An 18321-nucleotide genomic window follows, 5' to 3' on the forward strand; every position below is an offset into this window, starting at 1 on the left:
ATGTTGCAACTAATAATTTACTTAGTTATAGTAGGAGAAAATTACTTTTCTTGTCACATATTTGGTATAAAAGGTGAGATAGAGAGTTTCAGGGAAAAAAAGAAGGCAAAATATTGTCCGTCGGCAACTTGCGGGAGTAATTGCTAATACTTGGTTGGAAACTATGGACTTAAGCACGACATTTATTATTCACTTCTTGGACCACAACAGTCAATTGAAAAGTAGTGAGTGTTAATGTTAGTTTCGATTTGTTGTATCTCAAATGATTTGATACTTTCACATTTTGATTTTATTAGTATTACAGAAATAAATTGTCGGAAAAAAATCATGAAGTTCATATTTTCTATGGCTTTCAAATGTCCTTTATTTCAATGAAAAGGAAAGACAATCAATGATATATATAAGGTTCGCTTTTTTTCGGTAATCATTTGTCAACTTTCTCTGAGCTTCATAATGCCTTGTTCATAGAAAGAACTGTCGTTATCGGTGAAAAACTGAACAAGTGCTGATTTACAGCCTTATCCAAGTTGAACATTATGCTATGCAAGAAGTTTAGAAGAAAACGAAATAAGTATGGTGGGGTGATAACGTCCCATTTAAGCTGATATATACTTTGATGGCTGATCAAACTTGGGTGTAATTTCGTGTTGTGATAGTATACAGCTTCTTTACGATTAACACGCTCTGGACGTTTTTGGATGATGAATTGGTTCAAACTCCAAGTCACCGATGGTACACACTCAAATTAATTGTTTGGTTTTCTAGTACAAGACCGAAAAACACATCTCTAAAATCCTACCGCACTGAGAGTACAAAATTTCTCTGATAAATAGTGCTTTTGATGTCGTTAAGGCAAATCATTACGTCGGAATCAAAATTGTTTGCGCATCACATTGTTTTAAACCATCAATTTTTCTTCAGAAGTTATCAGCCGCTTTAAAGAAAGGACCATTTTCTTACGTTTGATGAATATATCTCAGATGTTTTTACGCTCCAATAAATTAAGTGTTTTGACTTCAGAGAAACCAAAACACCAACTTTCTTACGTAACTCATTTTCTTTAGGTGGTCGTGAACGCTTGAACGGTTGATGTTCAATGTTTCTGTCATGTAACGCGGGTTTGACTCGGTTAATGTTTTTATTTTGTGGTCATCAACCTCGGTGGATCTCCCTGATCGAGGAACGTCGTTGAGACCAAAATTACCAGCACGGAACTTCATTAACCATCATTTGCACTGACGTAATTATAGAACATTTACTACTGTAAATTTTCCGCAATTTTTCACAAGCTTGACATGCGTTCTTCACTTTACAGAGCTAATATAGTAAACTATGAAGAAAGTACAAAGTTTGGTGTTTCACTTTTCAGTTGTAGAATCTGCAAAATTAATTCAAATAGTCTTTTTTATTTTATAACTATCCGGTCACTTCTCCGGTCTCTTCAATGAATGACATTCGAAACGTCGGATGTCAATATCTTCGCCTGGTTGATAGCTCGAGAGAACTTATTAAAATCATGTCACAGGAAAAATTCAAGTCTTTCTTGTATTTACTGTAGTTTGTGTCATCCTAACAGTAACATACGTACTCTTAAAAGTGAAACACATATATCTAATAGTGATACACATACTACTGGTAATACAAAATTGATTGTATATGTACCTGGATGCTTTCTGTATTAGCTGCGTCCTTTCCGAAGAGGAAAAGGAAAACTATGATACCTGCTTAATCAAAATATTCGCCGTCTGAAACCACATACTTTTGCTGTCGCTCAGCTAACAAATGGATTCCATGGCGAAAGAAATCTGGAGTCTATGATACGAAAAAGTCCTCAATCGCACGTTACATTATGAGGAAAGGCCTCTCTTTCCCACGCAATGATCGAGATACCGGCAGAGATAGCATTCGGACTGATGGACGTCAGTAGAATAAGGTGAATGAGGAAAAGTTTCAGAGAACACCATGTCTGTTGATCATTGATGAATGCTTGGGCTGTATTTCATGGAGTTCAGGGCTATAACGATCTGCAGAGATGGTTTTACCTTGACGGGAAGAAAACATGATGATCACAACCACCATAACAACAGCAATGCGCACATAGAGGAGTGATTTTGGATACTGTTTTGCACGTTGGATCATGACCTACTTATTGTCCTGACCATTTACGATTGGTAGGAGATCTACATTTCATCAGAAGTGGTACTCCATTGCAGAAATTTTCTAAGTAATTTTACACACTCAGAGAACTGAATGCTTCGACGGCGATTTCTGTTAGTCACTGTCAACTCATGTGATACTTATGACTCCGACTTTTTCACCGTACTGATTGCAAGGTGTGTAGTGAGTTTATGATATTAGACGCGTGTCGTTAGTCCGTTTCTGTGTTGTTTTGCAAAGGTGATATTCCCACCAGACTTAAAGCGGGTATTTGATTTCTACCAACCTAATATATGGTTGATCTTTATCATAAATATATTTCTTATACCGTGATCCATAAGACTCAATAAAATAAGTGAATGAATTGAAATATTTTTTAAATCTATTTTTTAAAACAACGGTTTTAAAAATTTGCTTCCCTAAATCACCCACTTATTGTGTACAGGGGATTTTGTACGTCTGGATTCTGTACGCTTTTACTTCTTGTAACCAGTATTTTTCCAAAGTTTTGATATAATGTCCGTATTTAGAGCCTCTTTAGTCAAAATTTTCGTATTGGACAAGTTGAATCCTATTTTCCCAGAGACTCTTACTACCCACAAGGAAAGTTATTTCGATTTAAAATATAGAATATGAATTAGGAAAAGATACTAAACAAAAATAATTTTACATCAATGTTAGCTTCGGATCCGTAATCGGTAAATAAAAAGACGTAAATTGAAATTAAAATTTGGAGTAAAATGCTTAGAAAGCGAGAGAAACAATGAGAGGAAAAAGAAACAAAGAAACAAAGAGTGTAACATATATAAGGGTAATAGTATAATCACAATGTTTAGCTACGAATAGACAAAAAAAAGTGCCCTACAGATTACGGAATGATAATTACGTATAGCTTAAGAAAAACTAAAGTAAAAACTAACAATATTATTAAATAAATAAATAAATAAATAATAAAATAAATTAAGGCAATCATAGATATTCGATGACGTTATAAGAATATTAAATGCTCACGCACCTATCATTCCAAATATGTATGGATTATGAAAAGTACTTGAATGTAGCAACATTATTAGGCCCATAATTGCACATATGCATCATTCGGCATATTTATTGATAATTGTTGTTAAAATGCATTTCGAAATTGTTGTATGGCTTTCTGTACATTATTAATAACAGTGACTAACTTAAAAAAACATATACCTGTGTTTTATATAGTAATTCATTAAAATTCATTTCTTTAGATGTAACAGATTACTCCCAGCTGTAATTTAGCACATGGTTTTGAGATAGATTTAATAGATAAGTTCTTAATAGCTTGTTTAAGGCATAATATACTCCAGTTTGAGACTATTTAGAAAGCAAAGACAAGGATTAGCAAGGAAAAATTCATGATCACACTTTCTAGCCAATAAAGTGTTGCATAACTACAAAACTCACATGTTAAAATCTCCAGAATTTTAATTGACGCATTATATGGATAATAACTAGTTCTGTTTAGACATGTTAGTGAGATGAATGTATTACATCACTGGTTACATTCCCTACATTCTAACATCAGGTACCTAATCAACGTACACTACTTGTAAATTGAGTATGAAGTAATATTTTTTTTTTCAAAACCCAACGAATTTTCTATTCACTCGTATTATGTAATTGCAACTGGAACAAAAAATTCGCTCACGTTATTTTAGAAAATACCTATTGTGTTTCACCAGCAAAAATAACACGAAAATTGTTTTGTTACTTTAAAATGAACATGTTTGAACGTGATAATTGAAACGCGTTTTCTAAACACTCCAATAGTTCTCCGAATTTTTATTCATTTGTATGTAATTCCATGGAAGTTAACTTTTCTTTATTCTAGTGATATAAAAACGTAAAAAGGATTCGCAAATTAAGAATATTGGTTCACAAGTTCAAAAAAACTAATTCATACATTGTAGTGCATTAACATGTACAGTACAAGGAATTTCTTTAATATTCAGAAATGAAACACGTAACTATGAGAATTGGTAAAGGCTAACAAAAAGAGCATAAGACAATACTTACGGTTGGTACCAATTTTTGTTCAGAGGTGATGGATAAAGATAATTTGAATTGTATGGTTCTAAATGTTCATAACTTAGTGTCACAGCCTGACGTGAATTATCCATTATAGTCATAACAACCCAGTCCTGTTAATAAAATAAACAGCTGTGTGTACATATTAATTCACATTATGACATGGATGTCACATTATACACATCTTTTATCTATATAATAGTTATATAGGTAGTCCTTGATAGTTCTACAGTTACTCAAAATAATATCATAATTCCTAACGAGAAAAATAAAAGGAAACGAACATTTTTATTTATTAGTAATTTTCTACTCTTAACATGTCATCTTTTTTAAAACACAAGAGAAGTATCTGATATATATATATATATAAAGATAACCAAGAAAGTTCTGTCTCTTTTTCACCCACTATCTTAGAACATCGATATGTCACCTAAGACGTGGAAGATCAAAAATAGTCTCCATCAGCATCGACGACCTTCTGCCAACGTTCTGGAAGGACATGGATTCTATCGCGGTAGAACGTTTTTGGGCCGTGAAGCGAAGAAAGTATCCAGTGCATTTTGCTCCTCTACTAGGGATTTGAACTGGCGTCCTCTAAGGTGATTATCCAAGGAATGGAACAGGTGATAATCGGACGGTGCAATGTCCGGAGAGTATGGCGGATGCAATAGTTTCCCATCCAAGGCGTAGAATGGTGTCCCGGGTCATCCTAGCCACTTGGCTTTCGCGTTGTCCTGTAACAGGAGGACCCCTTTGTGATTCAGAAGTACTGGCTCCAGAGTTTTGAGTTTTTCTTGAACACGGCTCAACTGCTGACAGTACACAGTTGCATTGATGCTCTGATCAGTTGATAGCAGTTCTTGATGCACGATGCCGCGAGCAGTCCACCAAACACGCAGGAGGACCTTCTGGTGCAGTGCTGGTTTCGGCTGTTTTGGAACCGGCTCATGGGATGCCAACCAATAATGGCGCCGTGGAGCTTCGTACATGACTCACTTCTCATCACATGTCAACACCTTGTCCAGAAATGGATCCTTCCTCAGACGAGACAGCAAAGAAACATAAGTGTCTGCTTGCGTTGCTTTCTGGCCCGGAGTCAAATCATATGAGAGAAATCGACCCAACTTATAGTGCTTCCCAAATTAATGGAGGGGCTGCCGAATGGTTTCTCCACTCACACTGAATTGTAGTCCCAGATCCTCACATGTCTGGCCATTGTTCACCTCAATTGCTGCCTGAAGATCTTCATTTTGTACACGTGTTGGTCTTCCTCCACATGATGCTGCGTCTTCGAGTGTTTTGTTACCGTCCTTAAACTTTTTAAACCACCGCTGCACTGTCCGCGTAGTCACAACATCCTCACCAAAGACTTGGCATATCTTCTGCCCCACTGCAGTAGCGTTTGACCCCAGTTTGAACTCGTACAGCATACACGTTCTTATGACGCTCTGTGGAAGTCCCATGTTCACTCTGTCCTTACACAAGTTCACGGTGTAACCGAACTGCCAGAACCAGGTAGTATATTAAGTGTACTTATACCAACAACTGACCTTCGTCTTATCTCCATTCGCATTCAACTTAAGGTGCGAGGGCCAATTGAACACAAACTTCCGCAAAAAGCGACAGAACTTTCTTGGATACCTTTATATATATATATATATATATATAAAACCAAGGTATATGACGTTACATTATATAACGTACTTTAGTATATACATAATTTATTAGTGGTGACTTGTTATTATTATTTTAATATGTAATTATTGTTTGTTTACTTTGTTTTTAGTATGCTGCCCTCATCTGAAAATTGTCCATTTTATAATTTACCAATTTATAGGAGACAGAAAACAGTTAAATGTAAACAGTGCATAGTAAACTGTCATGTATTTTTATTACTGTGGAATCTGAAAGTACCTTTTTATATGAAAATTGTGATGAACAGATAAATCTTGATAATGATGGATTAAGAAAAGGTGATGAAATTTCTCAGCAGAGTAATGCTAATCAAGATAAGCATCTATCTTCGGTTCCGTTTGAAAAATGAATTAAAAGGTCTCTGGATAAAATGACTGAAATTCTCATGAACGATTTTAGAGCACCCAAAACAGAGATAGTTTGTTTACGTGATGGGAACTGCCAATTGAAGGTTCTTTTACAACAGAATTCCAATTTAAGTATGTACTTAAAAATGAAGCAGGGAGAGTAGAATATGAACAAAAATTATCCGAGACTTGAAAGTACAAGTCAAGGACTAGGTACGATTAATCGAAAATAAAATCCTTATTAAAATTGGGTTGATACTCTTCATTTCATATTGAGGTTAGTGAAGTTGATTATAATGTGATAAATGTTCCGGATATATGGCCCAAAGGTATTTTAATTGATTCTTTTTATGGGAAATTTAGAAAGTAACTATTCTTAATAATGTGGACAAATTGAATATAAATACAGAAGAGGTAATATGAATTAAGAGTTAATATGAATTTGTAGTATCAGAACGTAGAGGAAAGCATACAGTTATCGGCCAGGTGTCAGTTATTGGCCATTGCACGAATTAAATCCTGTGTTAAGTATAGCTGTTATTTCTGCTGCGTCATCATTACACCAAAACAAAGAGTAATACTTTAGTCGTGTGTTGGGTTTAGGTTTGGTGGCCTAGGTTGGTCACGTGAGAATATATGGCGGCTTGCATGTGGACGTCTTGTTTTCGACAGGTAATTCTTAACGATTACTAAAGTGTTCGACAAATTGGTTACAGATATTTGCACAGTCATGTTTATTCTAATATCTCTATACATCATGGTTTTATGAAGAATAGATCAACTGTGACCAACATGGTCTGCTTTCAGCCCTATGTTCTCCTTGCTGTTAAGGATAATGGGCAAGTTGATGAACATAATTCAATTTTTGCAAGGCTTTTGACAAATTACCTCGATATTTTGATAAAAAAAGACTAGAATTGTACGATCTATCCATTTTATTTGTTATGTGGTTTGTACCTTATTTGTCGTGAAGAAAATTTGTTGTCAGGTGCAAGAATTTTGTTTCTGATATCTACAATATTTATAGCGGTGTTCTACAGGAATCCAGTTTGGGTCTGCATTTATTTCTTATGTTTATCAATGATATTAGAAAAAACAACTTGAATTGTAAATTTTTAATATATGCTGATAATTTGTTAAGAATTTGGTAACAAAGTTTTGTGTTAGATTGAGACTAATACGTTACGTTAAATTCTAATAAACCATTTACCAACGATGTTTACGAACAAGACTAATTCAGTTTACTTATCTTGTTGAAGAAACATTGGTTAAAGTTGTAAATTTCATTAGAAGTTTGGGTGTTATCTTTGCTAACAAACTTCTCTTTAATAAGCATATATATAATATTGTCTCAGAATCTCGTAGGAATCTTGGTATTTGAATGAATGTCTTTAATTGTGAGAAAATTTGCCTATTTCTTTATTATGCTAATGTAGGGAGTCACTTAGAGTATTGCTCTAGTATCTGGAATAGAAGTACTAATTATGTATTAAATAGTTTATAAATGATCCAATACTTATTTTTGTCATTGTCACGTTTGAAATTTAAGAGTTTTATTATTATTATTATTATTATTATAAAGAAACGTAAGATTGTCATTTGCCATTCAGAAGTTATCGCAAAGAAGAGCCATTATGGATCTTAAATTATTGAATTCTATCTTCAATGGCAGACTGAAATTGTTATTATAATAACTTTATATGTTTCGAAGCATTATGCAAAGAATTTAAGGAGATTTCTAACTGCCGCTTGGCTAAAATATGTTCCTATATATATACATAGATGTTTATCAATTGGTAATGATTTGACTAATGCTGTTGATCTATTTTGTAACAACTTTGAAGTATAGAAGCAACTCTATCTATATTTCATGGGAGATTTCTTTCAATCTCTTTTATATGACTTGCATGTCTAATTTATATTTTATGTTTTTTTGGTTTCCCAATTATTGTATATTATTGTGATATGATTGTTTATAACTTGACGCAACTTTGTGTACTGGAAATTGTAATTGGATAAAGTGTCGGTTATTTTCTATCTTTAATTTTAAAAATATAATAAAAATGATTTGTATAGTACTCGGTGAGATGACTAACACAAAGTTAAGAAAGATGTTTCTATTATTGAATGTAATGTAAATCAAACTGCTTCCAGCGTCATTCAACACAACTTAAATTTTCAACAGTAATTTTTTTTTACAATTATTTAATGATTATTATTTGTAATGACAATGGATCAGTCAATTAACACATTTTCTACATATTTTCTTAGCTATCTAAAATGTTTTTAATTAATTTATTTAATTATTTAAGTCACTTTCTTTCATATAAGTTTACTAATATTTCACTCAATTATAGATATTTTGAAGTAGACTTTTAAAGACGAGAAAGATCTTCATATAAACTTACAAATTTTTATATGTATTTTTAAAGTTAAAAGAACAATATAGGTAATTGTCCTAACAAATTCTTAATCACGTATTTTAATAATATTTTTCGGATTTATAAAATGTCTATAGATCAGGATGACTTGTTATTTTCAACAGAACTCGTCTATTTATAAACAACTTTAAAACGAATTAATTCTAATTCCCTACAAATCAAAATCGTGTAAAGAACATTTTAATTATCCAAACAATTAAAAGAACATTTGCAAACCTTTTATCTTTCAATGTTTACGGATTATAAAACTTATAACAGTTTCAGATTGGAACATTTTTTTCTATAGAATATGTAATATACAACTTTTAAATTTAATTAAAAATTATCTCCTGCTTGACATGTTAAAAAAAAAGAACTTTATTTAGAATACTAGTACATCAAAGAATTTTTCATAACATTTTTATAAATATATTTATTACAAACATGATTTTGTTACTATTATTATTAATGCCAACGCCTTAGCTGCACTATGTCCCTTCCCACTGGTTTATTAGCTGGCGTGTGTGCCCTTGATGAATGGAGTCTCGGGTTCGGTATCGATGGGAGAGTTCTAAAATTTGAACTCATTACGATAGTTTGAATTCCACCTTAAACTGTAGTATCATGTCTCATATGACTCTATGATCGAAACGAACGTTAAATTACCTAGGTGTAATCAACCAAGCCTTAGTTATATATTATTATATCAGTTTCCGTGAGATCAGTGAAGTCAAGCAGTATTTGGACTTGTAGGTTACCAATAGAGAAAACCTGATAAGACCTTACTAGTTTCGCAGTAACCCATCATCGTGGAAAACAGTTGGAGAGCTGCTTGAGTAAACGAAAAAGCGAATTATAGTCAAGAAAAATAGCAAACAATGAAGGAACTAGAGTTAGGCTATCCATACTTTCTTCTTTAAATTGACAACTGGTCAGCTTAAGCCATTCGGAGCTTTACGCTAAAGATTGATATTTCCTCTCTTACTTTTGTAAATAGTCTCCTAATATATTTATTGTATGCAATTTTAAATAAAATGTCATAATTTTATATGTTAATTATTACTTATATTTTTATTGCTAGTTTTAGTTTTTTCTTAAGTAAAGTTTATTAAATTAACATTACAGTTATTTCCAATATTTATATGAAAAGGAAAAGCAAGTGTACAGTTTGTATCTACAAGTTGTGGTGTCATTCAAATCATTTAGCAACCATTTCTATGACTAGCATAGTGAGATGACTTATTACTAATATTGTCACTATATTATTATATTATTATAACATTGTATGTTATTATTATTATTATTATTATTATTATTATTATTAGTAGTAGTAGTAGTAGTAGTAATAGTAGTAGTAGTAGTAGTAGTATTCCAATGATGACACTGAAATAATTTGAAGTGTCATGTCCCAATTGTATCATGCTTTAAGTGTCACTTTAAAAACTGGAAAGGAAAATAAAGCAATTGAGAATGCTCCAAGAGCATTGCCAAGACGAGCTTGAAAAGAATTATTTTTTCTTATTAACTTCTACAGGCTTTATATCAATTGTTCTATGTACTTTATTATTATACTTATTAAACAATTCTTGTAATATTTCTATTCTTTATAATTTCCTTGAGTAGCAAATTTTTTCGAAATGTTTAAGAGTTCTGTTAAAAACGTTCTACGATATGTTGTTTCACGAAGACACATGCTCAGAATGGAGGGCTCAAAATTGAAAAATTCGCAAAATATCATCTCTATGACTTACGGTTCCAGAGATATGGCTCCTAAAATCTCCCGAAATCGGAACCTTTTTGGCCAATATCTCGGGAACGGTAAGAGTGACGCGAAAAATTCCATCACCTCTTTCAGATAATTTTTGATGCTCTATCAAATGGAGAGGTCAAAATTGACAAATTCGCAAATAACACACACACACACACACAGACATAGAGAATTCAGTAATGAACTTTTTAACTTCCGAATGTACTAGATTCTGAGAGTAGCACTAGAGAGTTAAATTTGTTTCGGAAGTACAGATTCTAGAGGTAGGGGTCGGGGCACGATGACTTGTGATAGAACGTTCATCGCTGGTGCCTGGGGTCCCTGGTTTGATCTCTAGCCATGTGAGTTTGTAGCAGATAACATCGTGTTCTTGGGTTATCTCTTAGTTCTTTCGTTTCCTTCCAACGAATTATTTCATTTTTATCCACTTTCATTGACTATTCGTCATTTTTAGCCTAAAGAGCATAACTGGCAGATGTTAAATTCAAAATTTTATTTCTTTTTTATCTAAAGGTAAAGAAAGCCTAAGAAATTTTAAGAACTGGATAGGGCAAACCTGCTGAACGACACAACCGACTACGAGCTATCATAATGGGTTAAGGAATTTCAGACTCAACGCAAGAGAAAACGAAAACGAAAATGAAATTAAATCTTTAAGTTTTAGTCCGACGGTTATGCCATCTAGGCCAAAGGAGACGGTGATGATGAGATATTAATGAAATGGTGGAATGAAGAAAGTGGGAGGAAACCCACGCACACGGCGTTTGTCCACCAGAAAGCTCACTTAGCGGGAGCAGGGATCGAACCAAGGACTCAAGAGAAGACGAATTCACTATCCGATCCACTCTTATACAAATCGATTTAATAGGGATCTTTGATATTTATTTCTGTATGACCCAGGTTCTTTATAGTAACTCACTCCCTATAAAAATTTATCTTTCTTAAATTGAAAATGGGCCGCGATGCCTCAGTGGTAGAGCGTCCACCTCTGGTGCATCCGGTCCTTGCTTCAACCTCAGCTTGTGCCAAGTGAATTTTGTGGTGGACGGACAACGTCTGCGTAGGTTTTCTCAGGGTTCTCTCGTTTCATCCCACTTTCTTCATTCCACCATTTACTTCATTTTTCGTCATCACTGTCTCCTTTAGATTAGCCGGCATAACCATGGGACGTAAAATTGAAAGATTTCATTTCATTTTATTTAAACTGGAAACGTATATTAAAAAAAAAAAGTATACGTAAAGAATAGTTCAAAGTTTAAGAAACACGATGTCATTTAAAAAACCGAAAGTTCATGACGCTACAGTCCATACAGGAGGCCAACCAATTGATCTTTTAATTCAAGCAGCTCTTCAAAACCCTCAAGATCAACACCGAACATTTTCTGTCCCCACCAAGAGACCGGACCAACCAGTGACACTGAAGTCATACACAAGCGATTTAACTAAACAGAAATACCATATAAATAAATAAATAGTAAGAGAAAGATCTGAAAAAAAAAACTGTCATTATCATATGAAATATTTGATATCACAGTAAAGATATAGTGCTACAAAAAATTTAAACAAGAAATATATATTTTTTTCTCTAAGAACACGAGAATAATTCAAGTCCAAAAATCACTTAAAAGTACAGAATCTTAAGTAATTGGAATATTCAATAAATAAAGAAAGAGAAGTAATTAAATTAACTGTGCTCTTGGTCTTCCATTCCTATTTCATTTAAATTAACTGACGTTTGAAAGGCAACTGACTTCCTTTATCAAGAGAGTTGCACTGATTTTGAAACTATAGTAACTACGGAACTTGTTACTACTATGAATTCGAATTAAACTGAAAGTAGTAACCATAGTTGATTGTTATATATTGCAGTAAAATATCAAATTATAACAATGTAACAATTAAAACCGTATACAACAGTCATCTACATTAGTTCAACTCTGCTGATAAAGGCATAAAAAACAAAAATAAATTTTAAAAATATGCCTTTATGTCAGTGAAAATACAGTGTGTTTGAAAAAGAACTCCCTAGTTTTAATGTGTCCTAGAATCTGTACAAAGTGACATACGCTATTCCAGTTTGTAGTGTTTGATTCATCAACTCTCCAAGTTTGGCTTGCCTGCAGTTGGCAAGTCTGCTTGGCCTTGAGACGGCATCAGTGCTGTTTTTTCCCTCAGTTTCCTCAGTTCAGTTCAGGCAGGAGTGCAGTTCAGAGCAACTCAGCAACAATGTGTACTCTGCAACCGAAAGCGCAGTGTGTTATTTGGCTTGTGCAAACTGAATCAGTTATAACAGTGCAATGTAATTTTAGACGTCAGTATGTTGGTGAACAACCTATAGCAAGAATCGTCGCGGCAGTTGGGACAGTTACACCTGAAATGTTGGTGAATACGTGGCGAAAAGTGGAATATCGTCTTGACGTGTAAGGGCCACAAATGGATCCCACGTTAAAGTCCACCAACACTAAACAAAACTTGAATTAATTCTCTTTCATGATATGTACTCATTGATGTAAGTTTTCATTCATTTCCCAATTAAATTTATACTTAAAACTAGCGAGTTCTTTTTCAAACACCCTGTAAATAAACACGGGTGGAACAGCAATAGTTTACTTTATTTGTTTACAGGTGACGCATAAAAATATTATGTGGAATATACCATAAGGAGAAATACTTGTTTGTTATATCGAACATTTTATATTTTTTCTGCATTCCTTCTCAATTTTATATTTGACTTCACGAAACATAATTAATTGTTGAAACATTGGAGTAAGTTAATACAGTAATAATTAAGTTCCTTATTGACTTACTGCTGGCGGATGAAATTGTATAGTACTCATTGGGGAATCTTTCGAAGCAGGATTGACTTGAATATTTGGTAGTTTCTTTCTGTGTGCACCGTACCTAAAATGCAACAAAATGTTTAGTTGCTAATTATAAGTGCAGGTAAGGTAAACATTAGAATATAATAAATCAAATACACTATAGAAGCAAAATACGTCAATACACTGCAATAAATTCTTTGAAGGTAATTAATTTGACTACTAACATATCATTATAGGAATAAAAAAAATAAGAATCAAAGAAACATCTTCATGTATCTTGTAAAAGAAATGTAAGTTATTTATCCAGAAACCAATGTGAATAGTTTTGATGAAAACTCTTAATTAAGCATCTACATATTCTTTCCTTTTTTTCCTTATTTTTGCCTCATTTGGAGAATATTTTCCTTGTCTAGAAAAAAAAAAAAAAAAAAAAAGAAAATGAATGGTTTCTGAATCAAACAATTTGAATGTGATAAATATGATTCCTTACAAGTTATTAGAATGCTAGAAAAAAATGTTTATGGCAAATTATTAAGAGTTTTCAAAAAATCTGAAGCGATATATTTAACAAGGTACGTATATAGAGTTTTCAATGCTCAACTAAATCTAGAAACTACATGTACGTCTTGAAATGTCTTTAGCACATGCCATTCAAAGAAAGCATAGACACTTCGAAACCATAAAAGAGCATTTTTATTCAAACTGAATTTACTGAGTCACTGAGCCAAGTGTGGTTTGAATGCTATTGCACACCATAATGAAATTAGGAAGACAGTTATATATTAAAATACAAAATTATAACAACATAAAAATTAAAATCGCACTACATTAATTGTACAACAATTATCCAAATTAGTGCAACTTTGATAATATAGGCTATATATATATATAACGCAAAATATTTAAAAATTTTTAATAAACGTATATAATAAAAATATTTAACGCAAAATTGGGAAAACTTATTGAAATTGAAAAATAATTCAACTGTCTGAATCTTCATTTTGCATGTACATATTCTCAGAGGAATCAAAGTGCGTCTTGTATGGCGAGAAATACGGCATTCTACATCAGATATCTACCTCAAAACATCTAAATTATGATAGATCACGCAATAGTATGAGTTTCTTAACAAGATAAAAAAAGTTATTAACACTAAGTTTATATTTACAAGCAGTAGGTATATCACGCTCGAAAAGAGACAAACATCAATAGATTACAATCTACTAGGTAATAGTGTATTTTGTTACATATACGTTACATTAATTAATTTCAATTTCTTCCACCAAATAAAAATTATCAATTACTATTGGCTAAAACAACATAACTTTTAACGTCACAAAAGTTCGTTTTGATCGAGTTTCAAGAAAAATTACACATAAGAATTTAGCTTCCAGCATGTTACTTAGTTCAGATCATGTGAGCTATCGACTGATAAAATGTGTCTTATTTTTGGATAATATTCTAATTCAACAGAAAATAAAATGTAATAGTTGGTGGTAATGTAGGCTTTATCTTATTAACCATACTAGGTAGTGTAATCTCATGGTGTCATAATGATAAAATTAACGAAGGTAAATTTTAGTATCCGTTTCATCTCAATACATATGGTTCTCGTACAGCATCAACTTTTGTGTTTTACAAAGAAATTCATTTTTCTGGTTTTCTCGAAAACTACGCATAGATTTTACACTCACTTATATAATTTTATTCAGCTCAATAAGATATATACACAGGGTGCTACAGAAATGTGTCACAAGATTTTAGGATCGGATTCTCACATCAAAATGAGAAAAAAGTTTCATATGAACCTGTGCTCAAAAGTGGATAGTTTCGGAATTATAGGGTGCCGAAAACATGAAACAAGTGAACTTTTAAAGTTCATAGCTCCACCACTATGGGACCTATCGTAGTCTGATCAAGGCATTACTGGTATGTGAACTATCCAAATATCCATGTTTAAGAATGCTACAGTACTTGCACATCAATTTTTAAAAGGGTAGATGGAGAGTGATCAAGTACTCCCAAAAAACCTCTCTAAAAATGACTGTGTAAGTACCGGAGGTTCTGAAGGATGGATATTTAGATAGTTCACATACTAGTTCCTTAGTTGTCTTGACTCGACTTGACTCGATCTTTAAAATTCATTTAAAACTGTAGCAATTAAAGGTGTGAAAACATTTTTCAATGAGAGATATTGGAGAAAATTTATAAAGAAAATTTAATATACTGGGTGTTACAAAAATGTCACAATATTCTAGGAACAAATTTCTCGCATCAAAAGAAGAAAAAAATGTATGCGAACCTGTGCTCAAGAGTGGATAGTTTCGAAGTTATAGGGTACCGGAAACATGAAAAAGCTGAAATTCAAAAATTCACTACTATGGGACCTATCGTACTCGGATGAAGACATCACTTAGGAACTGGTATGTGAACTATCCAAATATCCATATTTAAGAATGTTCCAGTACTTGCACACCGATTTTTGGAGAGGTAAGCGGAGAGTGATCAAATACTCTTAAACAGACTTTCTAAAAATAATTGTGCAAGTACCGGAGGTTCTGAAACAAGGATAGATGAATAGTTCACATACTAGTTCCAAAGTTGCTTAACAACATGACTCGATCCGATGTCTTGACTCGACTACGGTCAGTCCTAGTAGTGGAACTATGGACCTTAAAATTTCATTTTTTCACGTTTTCGGCAACCTATAACTACGAAACTATGCACTTCCGACCACAGGTCTATATGAACTATTTTTCTTATTTTATTGTGAAGAATCTTTTCCCAAAACATTGTGACAAATTTTTATAACATCCTGTCCTCTTTGTAGTCTTTTTCGTTAAACGCTAATAATATTCTAGAATTTCTTACTTTACTTCTGTGAGTATTGCAGGAAGTGCCATTTATGATAATCATTCCCAACTCATCCTCTGTGACGACGTAATTCTATTCACCCTTCTCAGCAAAATTAAGCAACTCTCAAGAAAGAGCATACGAGAAATCTGGCTTGGATGAATGCAGTGGTGACAGGTGAACAAGAAAAATGATGACGAATCAATGGCTTTGCAGGTACACTGCTCGTTGATCCATGATTAATTGAATGCTACCAAAACTTCGTTAAGCCTTCCCCCCACCTCGACCCCTTCTATCTTTTGCTCCACTTCTTTCTTTCTACAGCTGCTGCATGCATACATGCGAATGCTAATTCATACATATGCAGGTTGAAAACAGTTAGCAATTAGAAGATTATTGTTCTCGGAACCAGAACCAGGTGAATTTCAGATTGTCCAACATTTCGACAACTGATGACATTGCCTTCATACTCTTGGTATACTCTGAGACAACCAAACAGAAGTATTCCTCTCATATGCACTGGCATGGAATGGACAGAATGTAATTGGTAGACATAAATGTCCAATCCAAAATAAAGAAACAATGCGCAATTTACTTCCTTGTTTTCCCTAGAGCAACTATATTCTTCATAACATCAGGAAAGCTGCAGTCCCCTTATCTCAATTAGTACGTTGTTTCAAAGCTGAATGATAATAACAATTAGAATATTGTACTGAAATTACATTCAAAACCCAAACATTTTTAGCAACAAATCATGGAAGGAAGGCTTAAGATATCTGTGTATCAATAATAATAATAATAATAATAATAATAATAATAATAATAATAATAATAATAATAATAATAATAATAATAATGTTTTAATATGGTAATAATAGAAAGCACTGATTGTGGTTCTTTCTGTGAAAAAGCTACATATAAGTAAAACCTTAGTTTACTTTCAATTTACTGTCTCTCTTTAGCACTCAGTCCATATGAGATATGGATGAATAGCTGAACGTGAGAGTCGCATCACATAAGTTCCCACCACTAATCAAATTTGAATTTCAGGCACCAAAGTTGCCTACGCTAACTATAAAAGAGGGAGATAATATAAGCAAGAGGAAAATTGTCTGTGTAAAATCTTGACTTCATTTACCTACATGTTATGATTGTGTGTATGTAAGTGTTTAGAAAAGCGAGATGTAACTTAGATGTGTTTAGACTTACAAATGTATCTTTTGTTTCTACATACACCTATTTACATATACCTATAATTGTAAAGTGGACCTAGCATTAATGTAACACGTCAAAGGTGTTCCAAAGTTCTTCGAGATTGATTGGAATTATTTGTTTATTATCCTTGTGAAAAACGAGTTGTAGTCTATTTGACAAATCCAGATAAAGTAAGAGTTTTAATAATTTCTTGCAGGTTCTATAGGCAACAAAATTTATAGTGTACAGAACTTTTTGTAAGTGTCATCGCTTTACATTATTTCTTTAATGCAATTTTGAAAATGCATTCAGTTTCAACACCAAAATGTATTGTTCATAAATATAGCCTAATAATCTAATGAAATTAATTCTTCCATATAAAGCTCGAAGTTTTACTTTAATGTTCTGAAAAGCAATGTGTATATTGGTTGCTTATCTTTAAATAAAAATACTTTTGTTATAAAATAGTTTTTGGTTATGTTTCCTTTTTGTCTCTTTCATTAAAAGCTGCTGAAACTTTACGAATTAATCAACAGAAAGAAGTATATTAATGTTATATAGGCGCATGAGAGGATGATTCAAATTAACAAAAAATTGGTTATTTACCAATATATTCTGCCGTCGGAAAACTAAATATTCTCCAAACGTATCGGAACAACAAGCTAGTTTCGTCTTCAGTGGTAAGGTAACTAAAATAAAAATGGATGAGAGAATTAAGATATCATTATCATCAAAGGTATTCTGCCCTTACTGGCAGGTCACTTGCAGCAGCTAAGAAGCTTCCATGCTCCACGGTCCTCCGTTAACCTCTTCGTCTTCACGGATGATCTTTCTGTTTTTATATCATTCATTAATTGTAGTCTCCTTCGCCCTCTGCCTCTCTTTCCCGCCACCATACCCTCTATGACGTCCCTCATGATACAATTTCTTCTTAGGCAATATCCTAACCAGTTTCTCTTCCTCTTCTTAACAATATCTAAAAGTGTTGTTTTCGCCCCCACCAC

General features: G+C 33.0%; 1 protein-coding gene across 1 annotated transcript in view; it reads right to left on the reverse strand.

Moving 5' to 3' along the window:
• The window catches only part of LOC145686558 (uncharacterized), an 88842-nt gene that overhangs the window by 22213 nt on the left and 48308 nt on the right, over positions 1-18321 (reverse strand). Inside the window, exons 3-4 of the mRNA XM_081759994.1 lie at positions 13256-13349; positions 4207-4331 (exon numbers count right to left, since the gene is read on the reverse strand). Of these exons, the coding sequence (XP_081616120.1) occupies positions 4207-4331; positions 13256-13349 (219 nt within the window). The remainder of the gene's footprint in view (positions 1-4206; positions 4332-13255; positions 13350-18321) is intronic.

The sequence above is a fragment of the Thermobia domestica genome, chromosome 5 (assembly GCF_964235325.1).
Source record: "Thermobia domestica chromosome 5, izTheDome1.hap1.1, whole genome shotgun sequence".
Taxonomy (NCBI): Eukaryota; Metazoa; Arthropoda; class Insecta; order Zygentoma; family Lepismatidae; genus Thermobia; species Thermobia domestica.